Consider the following 13318-nt stretch of genomic DNA (forward strand, 5'->3'; position numbering starts at 1 on the left):
AGCTCAAAGCCCAACCCTACTTGATACACTTCCTCCAACAAGGCTACACCTATTTTAACAAATCCACATCTCCTAATAGTGTCTCTCCCTTTGGGGGCCATTCTCTTTCCAACCACCACAAGTACACAGCTCTCCTTTAAGCCATGGGGTGCATCTTCATGGAATGTGAGTTTTAGTTCTGGGATGGTGCCAAGAGACTCCGAAGAATCTTGGAAATGTAGTATTTTATTTTTACTCATGTGTATGGGTGGTTTCCTTATGTGCATGCCTTTGTGCTATGTATATGCCCGATGCGCACAGAGGCCAGAAGAGGGCATTGACTCCCTTGGGACTGGTGTTACAGATGGTTGTGAACCCTGATTTGGGTGCTGGGAATTGAACCTGAGTCCTCAGGAAGAACAGACTGTGCTCTTAACCTTTGATCCATCTCTCCAGCCCCAGAGTCTTGGGGATATAAGGATTTAAGTTACAGGCTTTTTAAAATTATTATTATTTTGAGATTCTTTCATGAGGTCATATCATGGCAACTTTAGTGCTGTGGATCTGGTTACTTGTTCTTAGGAACGGTGTATGTAATAATGACTCTAGATTTAATTTCAATGACATGGTGGTTGTCTTGCTCGACATACAGCTATCTCATTGCTCACTATCGCCCCCTAACTGTGCAAACAAACACCACTGAGGCAGGATTCTCTTGTTAACAGGACAGTTCTGCAGATCGTTTTCTCAGCAGTTTGGGAAGGTTCATGACGGGACTGGATACCAAAACCAACGTCAAGGTACACCATTGCCTGTGTGCTGCTAACTTCTTAATAAACAACGGTCCTCTCTTCCTGGAAATCTCATGGTCGAGTTGCTAGGGACAATAGTGGCAGAAAGGAGCAGATGTTAACTTTCCCAGTGAAATGATACAGTGTAATGACTAAAAGAATTTCTTCTGCCACCAAACTTTAGCATGTGAACTGAAGTGACCTTTGCCTTAAGTTACTTAACCTGTTTAAGTGTCAGTTCCTAGGTAGCAGGAAGACAGTAACCATGGCGACCTCTAACGCTATGTGGGGAACTGATTAAAAGTGTAAGATCTATACATAGTGCTGGCCACATGGCGGCCAGTGGTCAGTGGGTCCTGCACCTGTAATGCTTTTTGTTTGGTACACAGCTAGCTGGAATTCCTTTCTGAAGTGTCCGTGAATGTTTTGTGTGCGTGCACGCACGCACTTCTGGGAGCATGGTTTGGCGGCATCACCTTGAAGTTGGTCTGTTTCCCTACAGGTGTGGTTCAATAACAAGGGCTGGCACGCTATCAGTTCCTTCCTGAATGTCATCAACAATGCCATTCTCCGGGCCAACCTACAGGAGGGAGAGAATCCAAGCCAGTATGGGATCACTGCCTTCAACCATCCGCTGAACCTCACCAAGCAGCAGCTCTCCGAGGTGGCTCTGTAAGTGTTCTAAAAGGGTTGGGTGTGCAGGTGGGAGGGGTGCCATGTACTGGGGAATGCCGGTTGTAACAGCTGGAGATAACTGTATTGTAGAAGCCTGGGTTGATCCAGGGTCTGGGCAGAAAGTGATTGTCTACCAGTGTTTCTTGACTCAAAGGAAGGCCAGATCAAATGTGAAAACCATCACATTTGATGAAGTCACATAAAGAGAATTGAAAATTGTTAATACAATTCTGATTAAAACTTTTTAGTAGTTCATTTGCTTGAAAATTAGTTTTTTTTTTTTAAATTAGTGAAACATGCATTTAATGGTTTGTTTCTGGAAATGGGTGTTTGTGCGCTCCTGTACATGTGCATAAATTTTAAGGTCAGTAGAGTCTTTGAGGTGAAGGAATCTGGATTTGAATTTGGTGCTAAGCTTCCTAGGCATGTAATATTAAATGCGGTAATTTGTATAAATTGGTCAAGTCAGCACCCAGGACGGAGTACAGGTAATCACCATGCTAGATTCCCCTCTCAAAAGTAGAGAATAGTACTTTAGTGTATAACTACTGTAGAATATTAATTTTTATGAGACTCGGTATAATGGCCTTTTTGTATGGTTTTGTATGATATATGTGACTTTTTGTATGTGTAGTCTGATATACGTATGCATCCTGTTGTTTTCTGCTTATTTATTGCCCTGTGATAAACTTGTATGAGTAGCTTCCCAGGAAGATTGCTTGCTCATTTGAAACAATTCTCAAGCCACACTAACTTCTTATATATACGGAAACTCCATTCTGTAAGGTTAGAAACGGGGGAGAAGTAGAGACCATTAGACCACATCCATACTTTATTCTGTAGTTTCATTAGGGGAGTAGACTCATTTTACATTATTGAAACCAGTTTTACATTTGAATTGTTTTTTTTTTTTTAAATGTTATGTGAAAATAATTAGACGGGACCCTGAGACAGAATGTTTGCGGAGCATATGTTTATCCCGCCGCACTTTGGTTGTGTTTATGTCTAGCTGTTTGCCGTGTCCCCAGCTGCATCAAAGGTCCCTCTGATCTTTACTGCCTCTTCCTTTCTAGGATGACCACATCTGTCGACGTCCTTGTGTCTATTTGTGTCATCTTTGCGATGTCCTTTGTCCCAGCCAGCTTTGTTGTGTTCCTGATTCAGGAGCGGGTCAGCAAAGCGAAGCACCTGCAGTTCATCAGCGGGGTGAAGCCCGTCATCTACTGGCTCTCCAATTTCGTCTGGGATATGGTGAGGACACAAGATCGTCCATCTCCGTCTGAATCTCGATGGGGACTGTAGACTCGTGGGGATAAAGAAAAAACAGCCTGTCACTAACACCAGGGAGTGTCCCATTTAGTCTAAAATTATATAAAATAGGAAAAGGGAGAGGCCGCTGAATGCTTCCAGGACACTATAAACTAATTGCACATCATGTGACCATCTGACCACTGTGACTACAGTGACTGCCAACTGTCACCTCACATCGCTTCTCTCTCTCTCTCTCTCTCTCTCTCTCTCTCTCTCTCTCTCTCTCTCTCTCAAAAAAGAGCATTTACTGCTCTTACAGAGAACCCGAGTTTACTTCCCTCCACCACATCAGGATCCAGGGGATTTGACACCCTTTTCTGGTCTCTGTTGCTGTCTGCACACATGCATGCAGATATTTGCATACATAAATAACCCTTTATCTTAGTCAAGGTTACTACTGCTGATGAAATGCTAGGACCAAAGCAACTTGGGGAGGAAAGGGTTTATGGCTTACACTTCCATCAAGGAAAGTCAGGACCGGAACTCACACAGGACCAGAACCTGGAGGCAGCAGCTGATGCAGAGGCCGTAGTGAGGTACTGCTTACTGCTCAGCCTGCTTTCTTATAGAACCCAGGACCACCTGTCCAGGGATGGTCACTGCTGCAGTGGGCTGGCCCCTCCCCCATCAATCACTAATTAAGAAAATGCCCTACAGCCAGATCTTACAGAGGTGTTTTCTCAGTTGAGGTTCCCTCCTTTGAGGTGACTCCAGCCTGTGTCAAGTTGACAGAAGGCCAACCAGCACTCTCTAGAAACGAGACTAGAACTGAAGGACCTCTATTAAAACCCAGGCCAGTGCCTCCAGCTTACCCGAAAGGTTTTCGTCTAGAGTCGGAATGTTTTTCACCTTACTAGGGAAGCCACTTGCCACTGAAAACTCCATAAATTCTGTCAGCATCTTGTCCATCCATTGCAGTATATTTTTGTATTGGCTATACTATATTGTTTTTGTTTGGATCAATATGAAGGACTTCATAGAACCTTGAAGTTCCAATTATTGGTGAATGATCTTGATCTATAGTCCCCCATGGCCCTCATTAATTCTAAGCTACCCAGAGCAGATCGAATTCTTTTCCCAACAAATGCTTCCTCAGATATTTGAAGACAACCCTCATTTAACAAATTTTTCTCGCAGACAAGATGGTATATGAGAACACGCATGATCTCTAGGATGCTGTACAGATATGAGTGATGATGATGGAGATGATGAGATTGCATATGCTAATTACGCCAAGTGTCTGTGACCTGTCACTCTTCTGATCTGATTGCCCTTTCATGGCTGTGCTCCACTTATTAATATTCCTTCTGAAAAGCAAAGCCCAGAATTAGCCTGTGTTCAGACCATGGTCTGAATGGTTACGAGTCTAGGGAAATCTAATCTTTATATCATAGTCTAGAGCTAAGCTTTATATCATGCTTTTTACTGCAGCTCGAAGTATGGCACTTAGAAGCAGCACTGACTTATTTCGACTTCGTAATGAACTGAAACCTATTTAGTATGAATTATTGTAGATTAAGGTCTCATTCATCCTGATGCTAATGCGTAGTAAAACTGTTTCAAATCTGAATTTTTTTTTTTTAAACACTGGTAGACTGCATCTCCTTGGCATTCATTTGCTTCCTTTGGTCTCGACCCAGCAGTTCATTCTTTTCAAATGTCCTGAGTGCTCATTACATGTCTGAAGGTGCCTGGCTGTGCCCGGTAGGGGTCATTCAGAGATGAAAGGGCAAGTCCTTGACCTCAGGACATAACTTGTATGCACACGTGTTTTCTGTCCCTCCCTGCCCAACAACCTAGAATCTGCTGCGAGCTGCGAGCGTGTCTTGTTTGAGTTGTTGATAAGCACATTAAGTGGGATGAGACTAAGGCAGTCTGGAGCTGCCCTTCTTCTGTTATCTGCCAACCCACCGTCACCTCCCTGCATGTGCCCCTCCTTTCCCTTCTCTCTCTCCCTCTTTCTCTCTCTGTGCATGTGTGTGTGTGTGTGCATGTGTGTGTGTGTGTGTGTGTGTGTGAGCTATGAATTTTCATAATTGTCCCTGGGTCAAGTCTTTATTTCTTCATTTTAATGCTTGAAGCACTGTCAAGACAGACTGTAAAATTACTTTCGGTGTGATGAAACAATTTTGACATTCATGTTATGAGTGCTTATCTCACAAATAGATTACATGTGAGATTGAACTTGGGCAGACCATAATATAGCATTAATGATGAAAACCGACACAATCTTCCCTGGGTAGAATAATGGAAGCTCATTTGCCTCCTGTGAAATTGAAATGACTCTGCTTGAGAATCCATCCTTCAGTAAGTTTACTGAGCGTGACACCTTGGCTTAGCTGTAGGAGAGACAGAAAGGGCATGCAGTTTATAAAACCAGCCAAGGGTAAAATGCTTGTCAAACTGTATTGTCCAGAATTTTGATTAATAGTTTATGTGGCTTCATTAATTCAAAGTTATTCTCCAACATGTTTATTTGTCCTTTCTTGTCCGGTGATGTTGAGGACTTGGGATGTGACTTAGGGGTCAACTTTATTTTCTTATTTTTTCTTCTAGTGCAATTATGTGGTTCCTGCTACACTGGTCATTATCATCTTCATCTGCTTCCAGCAGAAGTCCTACGTGTCTTCCACCAACCTGCCTGTCCTAGCTCTTCTGCTTTTGCTGTATGGGTAAGGCAAATCTGGGAGAAGGAGTCTCCAAGTGGGCAAGGCACGTGGTACCCACTGCTAGAGGAAAGGCGGAAGACTCCAATGGATGCTTATGTTTGTGCCTTACCAGGTGGTCGATCACGCCTCTCATGTACCCAGCCTCCTTTGTGTTCAAGATCCCCAGCACTGCCTATGTGGTCCTCACCAGTGTGAACCTTTTCATCGGCATCAACGGCAGTGTGGCCACTTTCGTACTGGAGCTTTTTACCAACAATGTGAGTGCTGCAGGCAGGGCTCCTCTAGCAAGCTTCCTCTCTGGTGCCAGGGGACGGTGGTTAACTCCAGCCATATCCCTCTTGTTACCTGTCACCCTGACACCACTGACCACTCTGCCTTCGCAGCTTCTGCCTCTTCTCTGGTTTATATAACTCTATTTCTGTCCTGTTGTGCCTTGTATTTCTCTGGTCTTTTCTGTTTTCTTTTATTATTATTATTATTATTATTATTATTATTATTATTATTATTATTTCTCCTTCAGGGTCACTTTGGCAAAGACTGAACAGTCTGTCCTTGCTTTCTTACTTAGATACCATTTCTGGGTGATGCCATTCAGTCTTAAAGTTTTTATCTCCAGTGCAGTATCTTGTTTTTATCTCTCTGATCTGTGCTTTGATAGTTCCCTGGAACTCCAGTTCTCAGTGCCTCATGGATGGCTCCATTTAAATTATCTATAGATACCGCACACTAGACACACTGTTACGGTCTTTCCCATTAGATCCCGTATCTCTTGTCACCCTGGCTAGACTTGATGGCATCTCTGCAGTTGCTCATCATCTTTGATGCCTTTCTTGATGCCATCCTAGATGCTTTGCTGTTTATTTCCATATTCATCTGCACCCTTCCAGCTTCAGATCTCATAAAGGCTATTGCTTTTGCTCTGAGACCTTAGCTCAGCACACAGTGCCTTTTGTGGGTGTACAGCCCTTGTTGGCCAAACACTGTACCACATGCCCTCCCGGTGCTCAGTAATTTCAACTGAATTTCCTCTTAAACAACTGTATTCCTGCCTTGAAATGACCTTCTTCTATCACAGACCTGGGAGTGTCTGCCATACCTCTAAGATGTAACTCCACTGTGAAACTTTCCTCATTTGCCCTAGTGGGTGTCTGCTTTCTTTCTCTGGACTGTCAGAACCCCCAGTTCTTTCTTCAGTGTAACACACATTTGGTTATGTCATCATTTCAAAGCTCCTTTTCTCTTAGTGAGACAGATGTTTAATATTTGCATCCTTCATACCCAAGCCCAACACATCCAGAAAAATAACAACTTATTCAACTGCTGGATTTTTTTTCCTCTTTTTATTTGATGAGTATGGATGTTTGACCTGCGTGTATGTCTGTACACCATATGTGTATAGTGCCCGAAGAGGCCAGACAAAAGGGTTGGATCCTCTGTAACTAGTTAGAGCCAGTTTTGAGCTCTTCTATGGGTGCAGGGAACCGAACCCTGATCCTCTATAATCACCGAGCCGCCTCTCCAACTCCGGTGGCTTGATGTTTAGTTCCCATGGCTTGATATTCAACCACCCGTGTCTTATGGGGTCATGGTACATTCTGATGTAATTGAGAAGATGTTTTTGAAATTTCAACAAAATACCGAAACTCAAATATTGACCTAGATATGAATGGTTTGCTTTTACAATGCTAAGTTAATGTTTTGTTGTGGATTTGTGTCTGATTAAAATAACCCAAAGTTAAAAGTTCGTTTTCTTTCACATACTCGGCATATCTTCAGGTTTTCTGAAGAAAATGCCTGCTGCCGCTTCTTGGTATCTGAATTCAAAGGTCCAGGGAACTGGATGCTTTTCTTCACAACTGTATCTCAGGCTTAGACAATGAATGATGTATGTTTCTCTCTCCACCTTTTCATCTTCAGAAGCTGAATAACATCAATGACATCCTGAAGTCTGTGTTCCTGATCTTCCCACATTTTTGCCTGGGACGAGGGCTCATTGACATGGTGAAAAACCAGGCAATGGCTGACGCCCTGGAGAGGTTTGGTGAGTGAGGCAGTACCTGCAAGGCCAGCTTTAATGGAGGTTGTGGTTTCCAAGGGACTCAGCAGTCTGATGGCTGCTTTAGGAGGATGTCTGTCCCCCAACACCCCTCAAAGGCTGATATGAGCACAGCTGGTCTGTTAGGAGTCTCTTTATACAGCCATTTATCTGTGCTTCTGATAACATTGACTTAAATGGAAAAAAAAAAAAAACTTTGTTTGTCAAAACTAAAATCTGATGCCACAAATCAGTTTGTCAAATTCCTGGGAAAAGCAAGCAATACCTGCACCAATTAGATAAGGCCAGAGAATCAAAAAGGAAGACATACCCTTTGATTCTACTAAAACCAGAGGCCTGTAGGTATGCTCATATATTGTGTTTCACATATTTGTAAAGAGATACTTATTGAAGTTCTTTTCTGTTTTTATAATTGTTAAAATATCTTCTGATGTTCTGTGATTATTATTCATTTGCTGGTTAATTTGGTTAGATGGGACATGCTACTTAATAAACTTAGAAGAGGGACTTTTTCATTTTAGTGATGAAAGGCATATGAAGAATTCAGGGATATTTTTCTTATACCTGCTAACGAGTCACTAGGTTACATTAAATGCTGCAGAATTGGGCATCTTTTGAATGCGTTTTCTAATATTTGTTACTTTTTAAAACTTAGAACTAAAAAAATCTGACTCCAAGAATTAGTCAGGATTCTTGACCTTATTAGACATGATTGGTTTTGGGGGGGGGGGGTCATGACTCATTAAAAAGGAAATCTTAGCAATCCTGATGGAGTTACAGATCTAATGCAAATTGGCTCTGAGAGTCCGGTGGACGCCATCTTGTTCTGTAGTTCTCCAAATGAAATCTCAAAAGTAGCCACTCTTGTTGCCATGGTGCATGGGTGGTGGCCATTGATGTTTCCAGAAAATTACTTGAATTTGACCCCCAAACCACCAAGGAGGGTCCCCCCCCCTCTCTCCTCCCTTCCTTTCTTTTTTTCCTCTTTTTTTTTTAATATAAAAGGTAGTCCTTTAATTTTTTCAAGAGTTTTAAAAAATGTTTACACTAAACTAGCCTCTCAGGTTACACGTACAATTTACTAACGTAAATGAAAAACAAACAACGAAAGCCACCCACAGCTCAAGCACAGCTCTGTGCAGATCACTATTCTAGGAACACTCAAAGAGAATCTGCCTCAGAAACAGGAAGTAGGGCCATGCGTGATCCCGATATCTCCCCTCTGACCAGATGTCCGCATTGTGTCTCACAGGGGAGAATCGCTTTGTGTCTCCGCTCTCTTGGGACTTGGTAGGACGAAACCTTTTTGCCATGGCCGTGGAAGGGGTGGTTTTCTTCCTCATTACTGTCCTGATCCAGTACAGGTTCTTCATCAGGCCCAGGTGAGCTTTTTCTCTGCATCTTGGAGTAACTGGATGGGAGGGGCAAGGGGGACCGTGGTCCTGGGTGACTACACTGAGCTGTGCTCACACAGTGAAGTGGATTCTCCTCCTATTGTGAGCATTCTCTCAGCTCCCAGCCCTGTAGACCCTAGCAATGGCGGCAAATGGGCTTGATAATATTGCTTTTAGAGACATGAATTTTGCCTTGGAAAGCAGCTGAAAAGTTTGATTTTTTTTTTCCTTAAAAACGTTTCTCCTAAGACCTGTAAAGGCAAAGCTTCCTCCTCTGAATGATGAGGATGAGGATGTGAGACGGGAGAGACAGAGAATTCTGGATGGCGGAGGACAGAATGACATCCTGGAAATCAAGGAGCTGACCAAGGTGAGGTCACGAGTGTGAACTCAGACAGCTTGTTTCCAGTTTTCTCCACTTCATCTGCTGACTAGCATTTTGCTGACGTGCTTAATTTTAAAAATATGCTTCCCCAAATGTGTATCTACACCAGGCTTTGTCAATTCTATTAAAATACACCATGGAGATTTCTTAATTTAAAAAAATCCTACTGAGAATACTTGTATAATGCAATTCCCACTCTTGGATTTATTTATTTTGCATACTTACATTTATGGTAGTTATTAAAACATACTAACATTACATGTCTAGCCAAGGTTCAGAGAATAAATGGTTGATTTTGAGTTTCATGGCTCAAAAACTCTACTTCCATTGCTCAGAAAAACAAGGTCTGCTTCATCCCTTTCCAAATACCATAATCCTTAAATTTTGCTTTATTGTATTTGAGACATTTTATCATAGATTTCTGCCTTATGTAATTTAATTTTAAAATATATCACTTTTATTTTTAGAGACTCATGTTAGGAATAAAAAGAAATTCCAGTTTGAGTTTCAGAGTCAGTTAAAAGCCACTGTCGCAGAGGCAGAGCAAGACTCTGGCACACGCACTGTGTGGCATAGCCATTTGATGAGCTGTGTTTGGTGATGGGTGTGGGCTAGAGTCCCCTTGCCCACAGTTGTAGGAGAGAGTCCTGAGTCACTGAGATCCATGGATTTATGTGTTGTGTCGCTTGCAGATCTATAGACGGAAGCGGAAGCCGGCCGTTGACAGGATTTGCGTTGGCATTCCTCCTGGCGAGGTAAATGCACTGTCTGTATTGTGCTTAGTATGTATCTACCAAATCCAACAACAGCAGTCTGTGACTATGTAAAATGACTTTTAAAGGTTTCTTTATTTGTGTCTGTGAGAAATAGTCAGTCATGGACAGAATGAGAACCTCTTGGGTCAAAATAGGACAATTTTTGGATGCTCGCAGGCGGTATAAAAAATCATGCACAGCGTGCTTTAGGGGATCCATTGAGAGAGTAAAGTTCAAACATGGGTTAAAAAATTAGTTTTCTCCTTTCATAATTTTTGAGGTTTTTTTTTTGTTTGTTTGTTTATGTTTTTAGGGTAGTTGGTATGTGGTGAGTTGCGACCAGTGGCTTTCTCTACTGTTCTTCACAGATTGACCTTGGTCTCAACGTAATGACTCAGTTATTGTAAATGTACCCACATTCAACATGGTGCATACATAAACATGTTCTCTCCTCCACCCTCATTCTCTCTCCAAATGCACACACACATGCACGCACACGTGCACACTGATATCTGAATATTGAACTTCTCATTGGTTCTTAAGAAAGATGCCTTGGGATCAATGGCAAATCAGATCCAAGCCCAGGAAGTTATTTTATTGGGCCATTCAGGCTGAGATTTAGAGGTATTTCAAGTGGTTCTCCTCGTCTTGCTTTTCAGTGCTTTGGACTCCTGGGTGTTAACGGTGCTGGGAAGTCATCAACGTTCAAGATGCTGACTGGAGATACCACTGTGACCAGAGGGGATGCTCTGCTTAACAAAAACAGGTGTGAAGAGAAGCAGACTACTGTATTCTCTGTGCAGGGTTCCTTTGTTCAGCTTTAAGAAATATGCTGTTAGATTCTGCCTATCCCAGTACTCTAGGTCATAAAACATTCAAATTTCTTAGGTCAGAAGCTCAGAATCACCTCTAACTCACCACCTAGAGATAAGCACTATTTTTATATTTCCTCAGTTTTACTCTTCCCTAACACTTTATGTTGGTATAATTTACAGACATATAATTTACTTGTTTTGAGAGAACAGATCTACGATTTTTATTTTACTAAATGCATGGAATTATGCAATCGTAACCGAGTCTTATTGTCAGTCAGTATTACCGTAGAGTCAGGAACGCGATAACTTGGCCATCTCCTCCCATCTCTTGCAGATTTATTTTATTAGCAATCTAAAGGAGCCTTAAAAGAATAGAAATTCTTGGAATAGTGATGACTCCCCAGTCTTGTTCTAGCTCCAGGCTCCTGGAATTTGAAGACATGACAATAATTGGCATATTCTTAGGTTTAGCTCAGCTACTGATTAAGCAACCGGTTTGGGCAATATAGCTGTGAGAGCCAGGCACAGTAACCATGGGGTACCTTGGTTATAAGTCTTGAAAAGGCTGGCCCCAGAGCATTAAATAAGCAGAGGACTGTGCCTATGTGTCAAGTTCGTGGCTATCTGGAAGCAGCTGAAAGGCACCCATCAGACTGGGGTATGGAAGCCCAAATTTTTAGATAATAGCAGCTGTTAGCTTGACTGGCTTTATAGAACCTAGAGGTCATCCCCGCAGGTATAAGTAAATTATCTGTATGTGTATTTTTTCCTGTTACCATGTGCTAGAGGGTCTATAATAAGCAAATAGAGAAGCAAATTGCAGTCCACACTCTGTATTTAGTGGAACCAGAATGTTTGGAACATGAATGTTATGGCCGAACAGTGATTGAGGAGAGCTCATACCCAGCATCTCTGGGCCTTGCGTGGTACCCCATGGTCATGATGAAGACTAGAGTTTACTCTAGTCTTTTAAGGGTGCTTGGTACATACGGCCAGACCACAGAGTCAAGTGTGAGATGGAGTCTTAGTGCTAAAGTTCCAGATAGTTGTGACCGGGGTTGTTGGCAAAGACTGTACTACAGTTGCATAGACTTGTAGGCAGATTTTTCTGTCTATCCTGCCAGGTCCCAAATCACCACACTGAGTCTTACTATTAAATTATGAAGACTTGGCAAATAGCTTATACTAGTTAGCTCTTAAAACATAATTAACCCATTTTTATCAATCAATTTTTTTATCTCATGGCTTTATCCCTTTTACTCTGTACTGCCAATTCTACATCCTCTCCATCTGGCTGATGACTCTGTCTCTACCCTTCTTCCCAGAATCCTCTCTGCCCCAAAAGTCCTACCTAGCTCTTGGTCATCCAGCTTTTTATTAAACCAGTCCGAGTGACAAATCTTCATAGTGTACGAAAAGATTACTCTGTAACATAAGACTTATTTTGAAACTGATCAAGCCTGCAAGTTGAAGTACTCATGAGCCAACAAGACCTATTCAGGGGAGAGACAGGAACCTTACTTCTCAGAAGAGTTGGCATCCTGGGGACAGCAAGGCTCTTCTCCCAAACTTCAGAAGCCAGTCTAGGGTTGTTTTGTGCAAGCACACTTCTTTTAGGAATGCCAGGCCAGATTGTCTCATCGGAGTATCTCTGAAGACTTAAAACCTGACTGGTTCTGTCTTCCTTTCCAGCATCTTATCCAACATCCACGAAGTACATCAGAACATGGGCTACTGCCCTCAGTTTGATGCCATCACTGAGCTGCTCACTGGGAGAGAGCACGTGGAGTTCTTTGCCCTCTTGAGGGGAGTCCCAGAGAAAGAAGTTGGCAAGGTATTGTGGGAGCCAGAAAACCAGACATGTCTCTTTTGACACCTTGTATCTCACAGCTTCTTCACACGTGATGGCAACCCGAGACCTTGTCCCAGTCTCTCTTCTGGTGGGGGACGGGAGAGGGTAGGCATACACAGGGTAGGGTGCAGGGAGTGAGTGCAGGTCCCACCACATGAACCTCTTCTCCCTCCTCTGGGAGTATCTGAGACTTGAGTCCTGCCTAACAAGAGAACTTTCCTATGTGATTGTAAGAAAGCATGATTGACGGTACTGAACCCAACAGAAATCAAAGTGTTCTCTATCTCTCTAGGTTGGTGAATGGGCGATTCGCAAACTGGGCCTTGTGAAGTATGGAGAGAAATACGCCAGCAACTATAGTGGAGGCAACAAACGAAAGCTCTCCACGGCCATGGCTTTGATTGGTGGGCCTCCTGTGGTCTTTCTGGTGAGTGAGTGTGCATGGAAGGTGGCGGCTATTCTTCTGTGGTGAATGAGCGTGGTTTATCTGAAGTCACATACAGGCTGGTCATTGCATGCTTGGTGTGGTGACGGCAAGTCAATCTGCTGTTCTTTGCAGAACAGGCTTGGAGAAGCAGAGGGAAGCTTCTCCCACAGAGCACACTGGGTGGCTCTGCTGGACTTTCCCAGGCTCCC

General features: G+C 42.8%; 1 protein-coding gene across 2 annotated transcripts in view; it reads left to right on the plus strand.

Annotated features, from left to right (window-relative positions):
- Abca1 (ATP binding cassette subfamily A member 1) overlaps positions 1-13318 on the plus strand; it is a 116596-nt gene that overhangs the window by 96920 nt on the left and 6358 nt on the right. For both annotated transcript variants that reach the window (XM_057790238.1, XM_057790237.1), the window contains exons 35-46: positions 705-779; positions 1273-1442; positions 2519-2696; positions 5313-5428; positions 5538-5682; positions 7343-7466; positions 8734-8863; positions 9125-9245; positions 9953-10015; positions 10675-10781; positions 12523-12664; positions 12975-13109. In XM_057790238.1, coding sequence (XP_057646221.1) covers positions 705-779; positions 1273-1442; positions 2519-2696; positions 5313-5428; positions 5538-5682; positions 7343-7466; positions 8734-8863; positions 9125-9245; positions 9953-10015; positions 10675-10781; positions 12523-12664; positions 12975-13109 — 1506 coding nt within the window. The remainder of the gene's footprint in view (positions 1-704; positions 780-1272; positions 1443-2518; positions 2697-5312; positions 5429-5537; positions 5683-7342; positions 7467-8733; positions 8864-9124; positions 9246-9952; positions 10016-10674; positions 10782-12522; positions 12665-12974; positions 13110-13318) is intronic.

The sequence above is a fragment of the Chionomys nivalis genome, chromosome 16 (genome assembly GCF_950005125.1).
Source record: "Chionomys nivalis chromosome 16, mChiNiv1.1, whole genome shotgun sequence".
NCBI lineage: Eukaryota > Metazoa > Chordata > Mammalia > Rodentia > Cricetidae > Chionomys > Chionomys nivalis.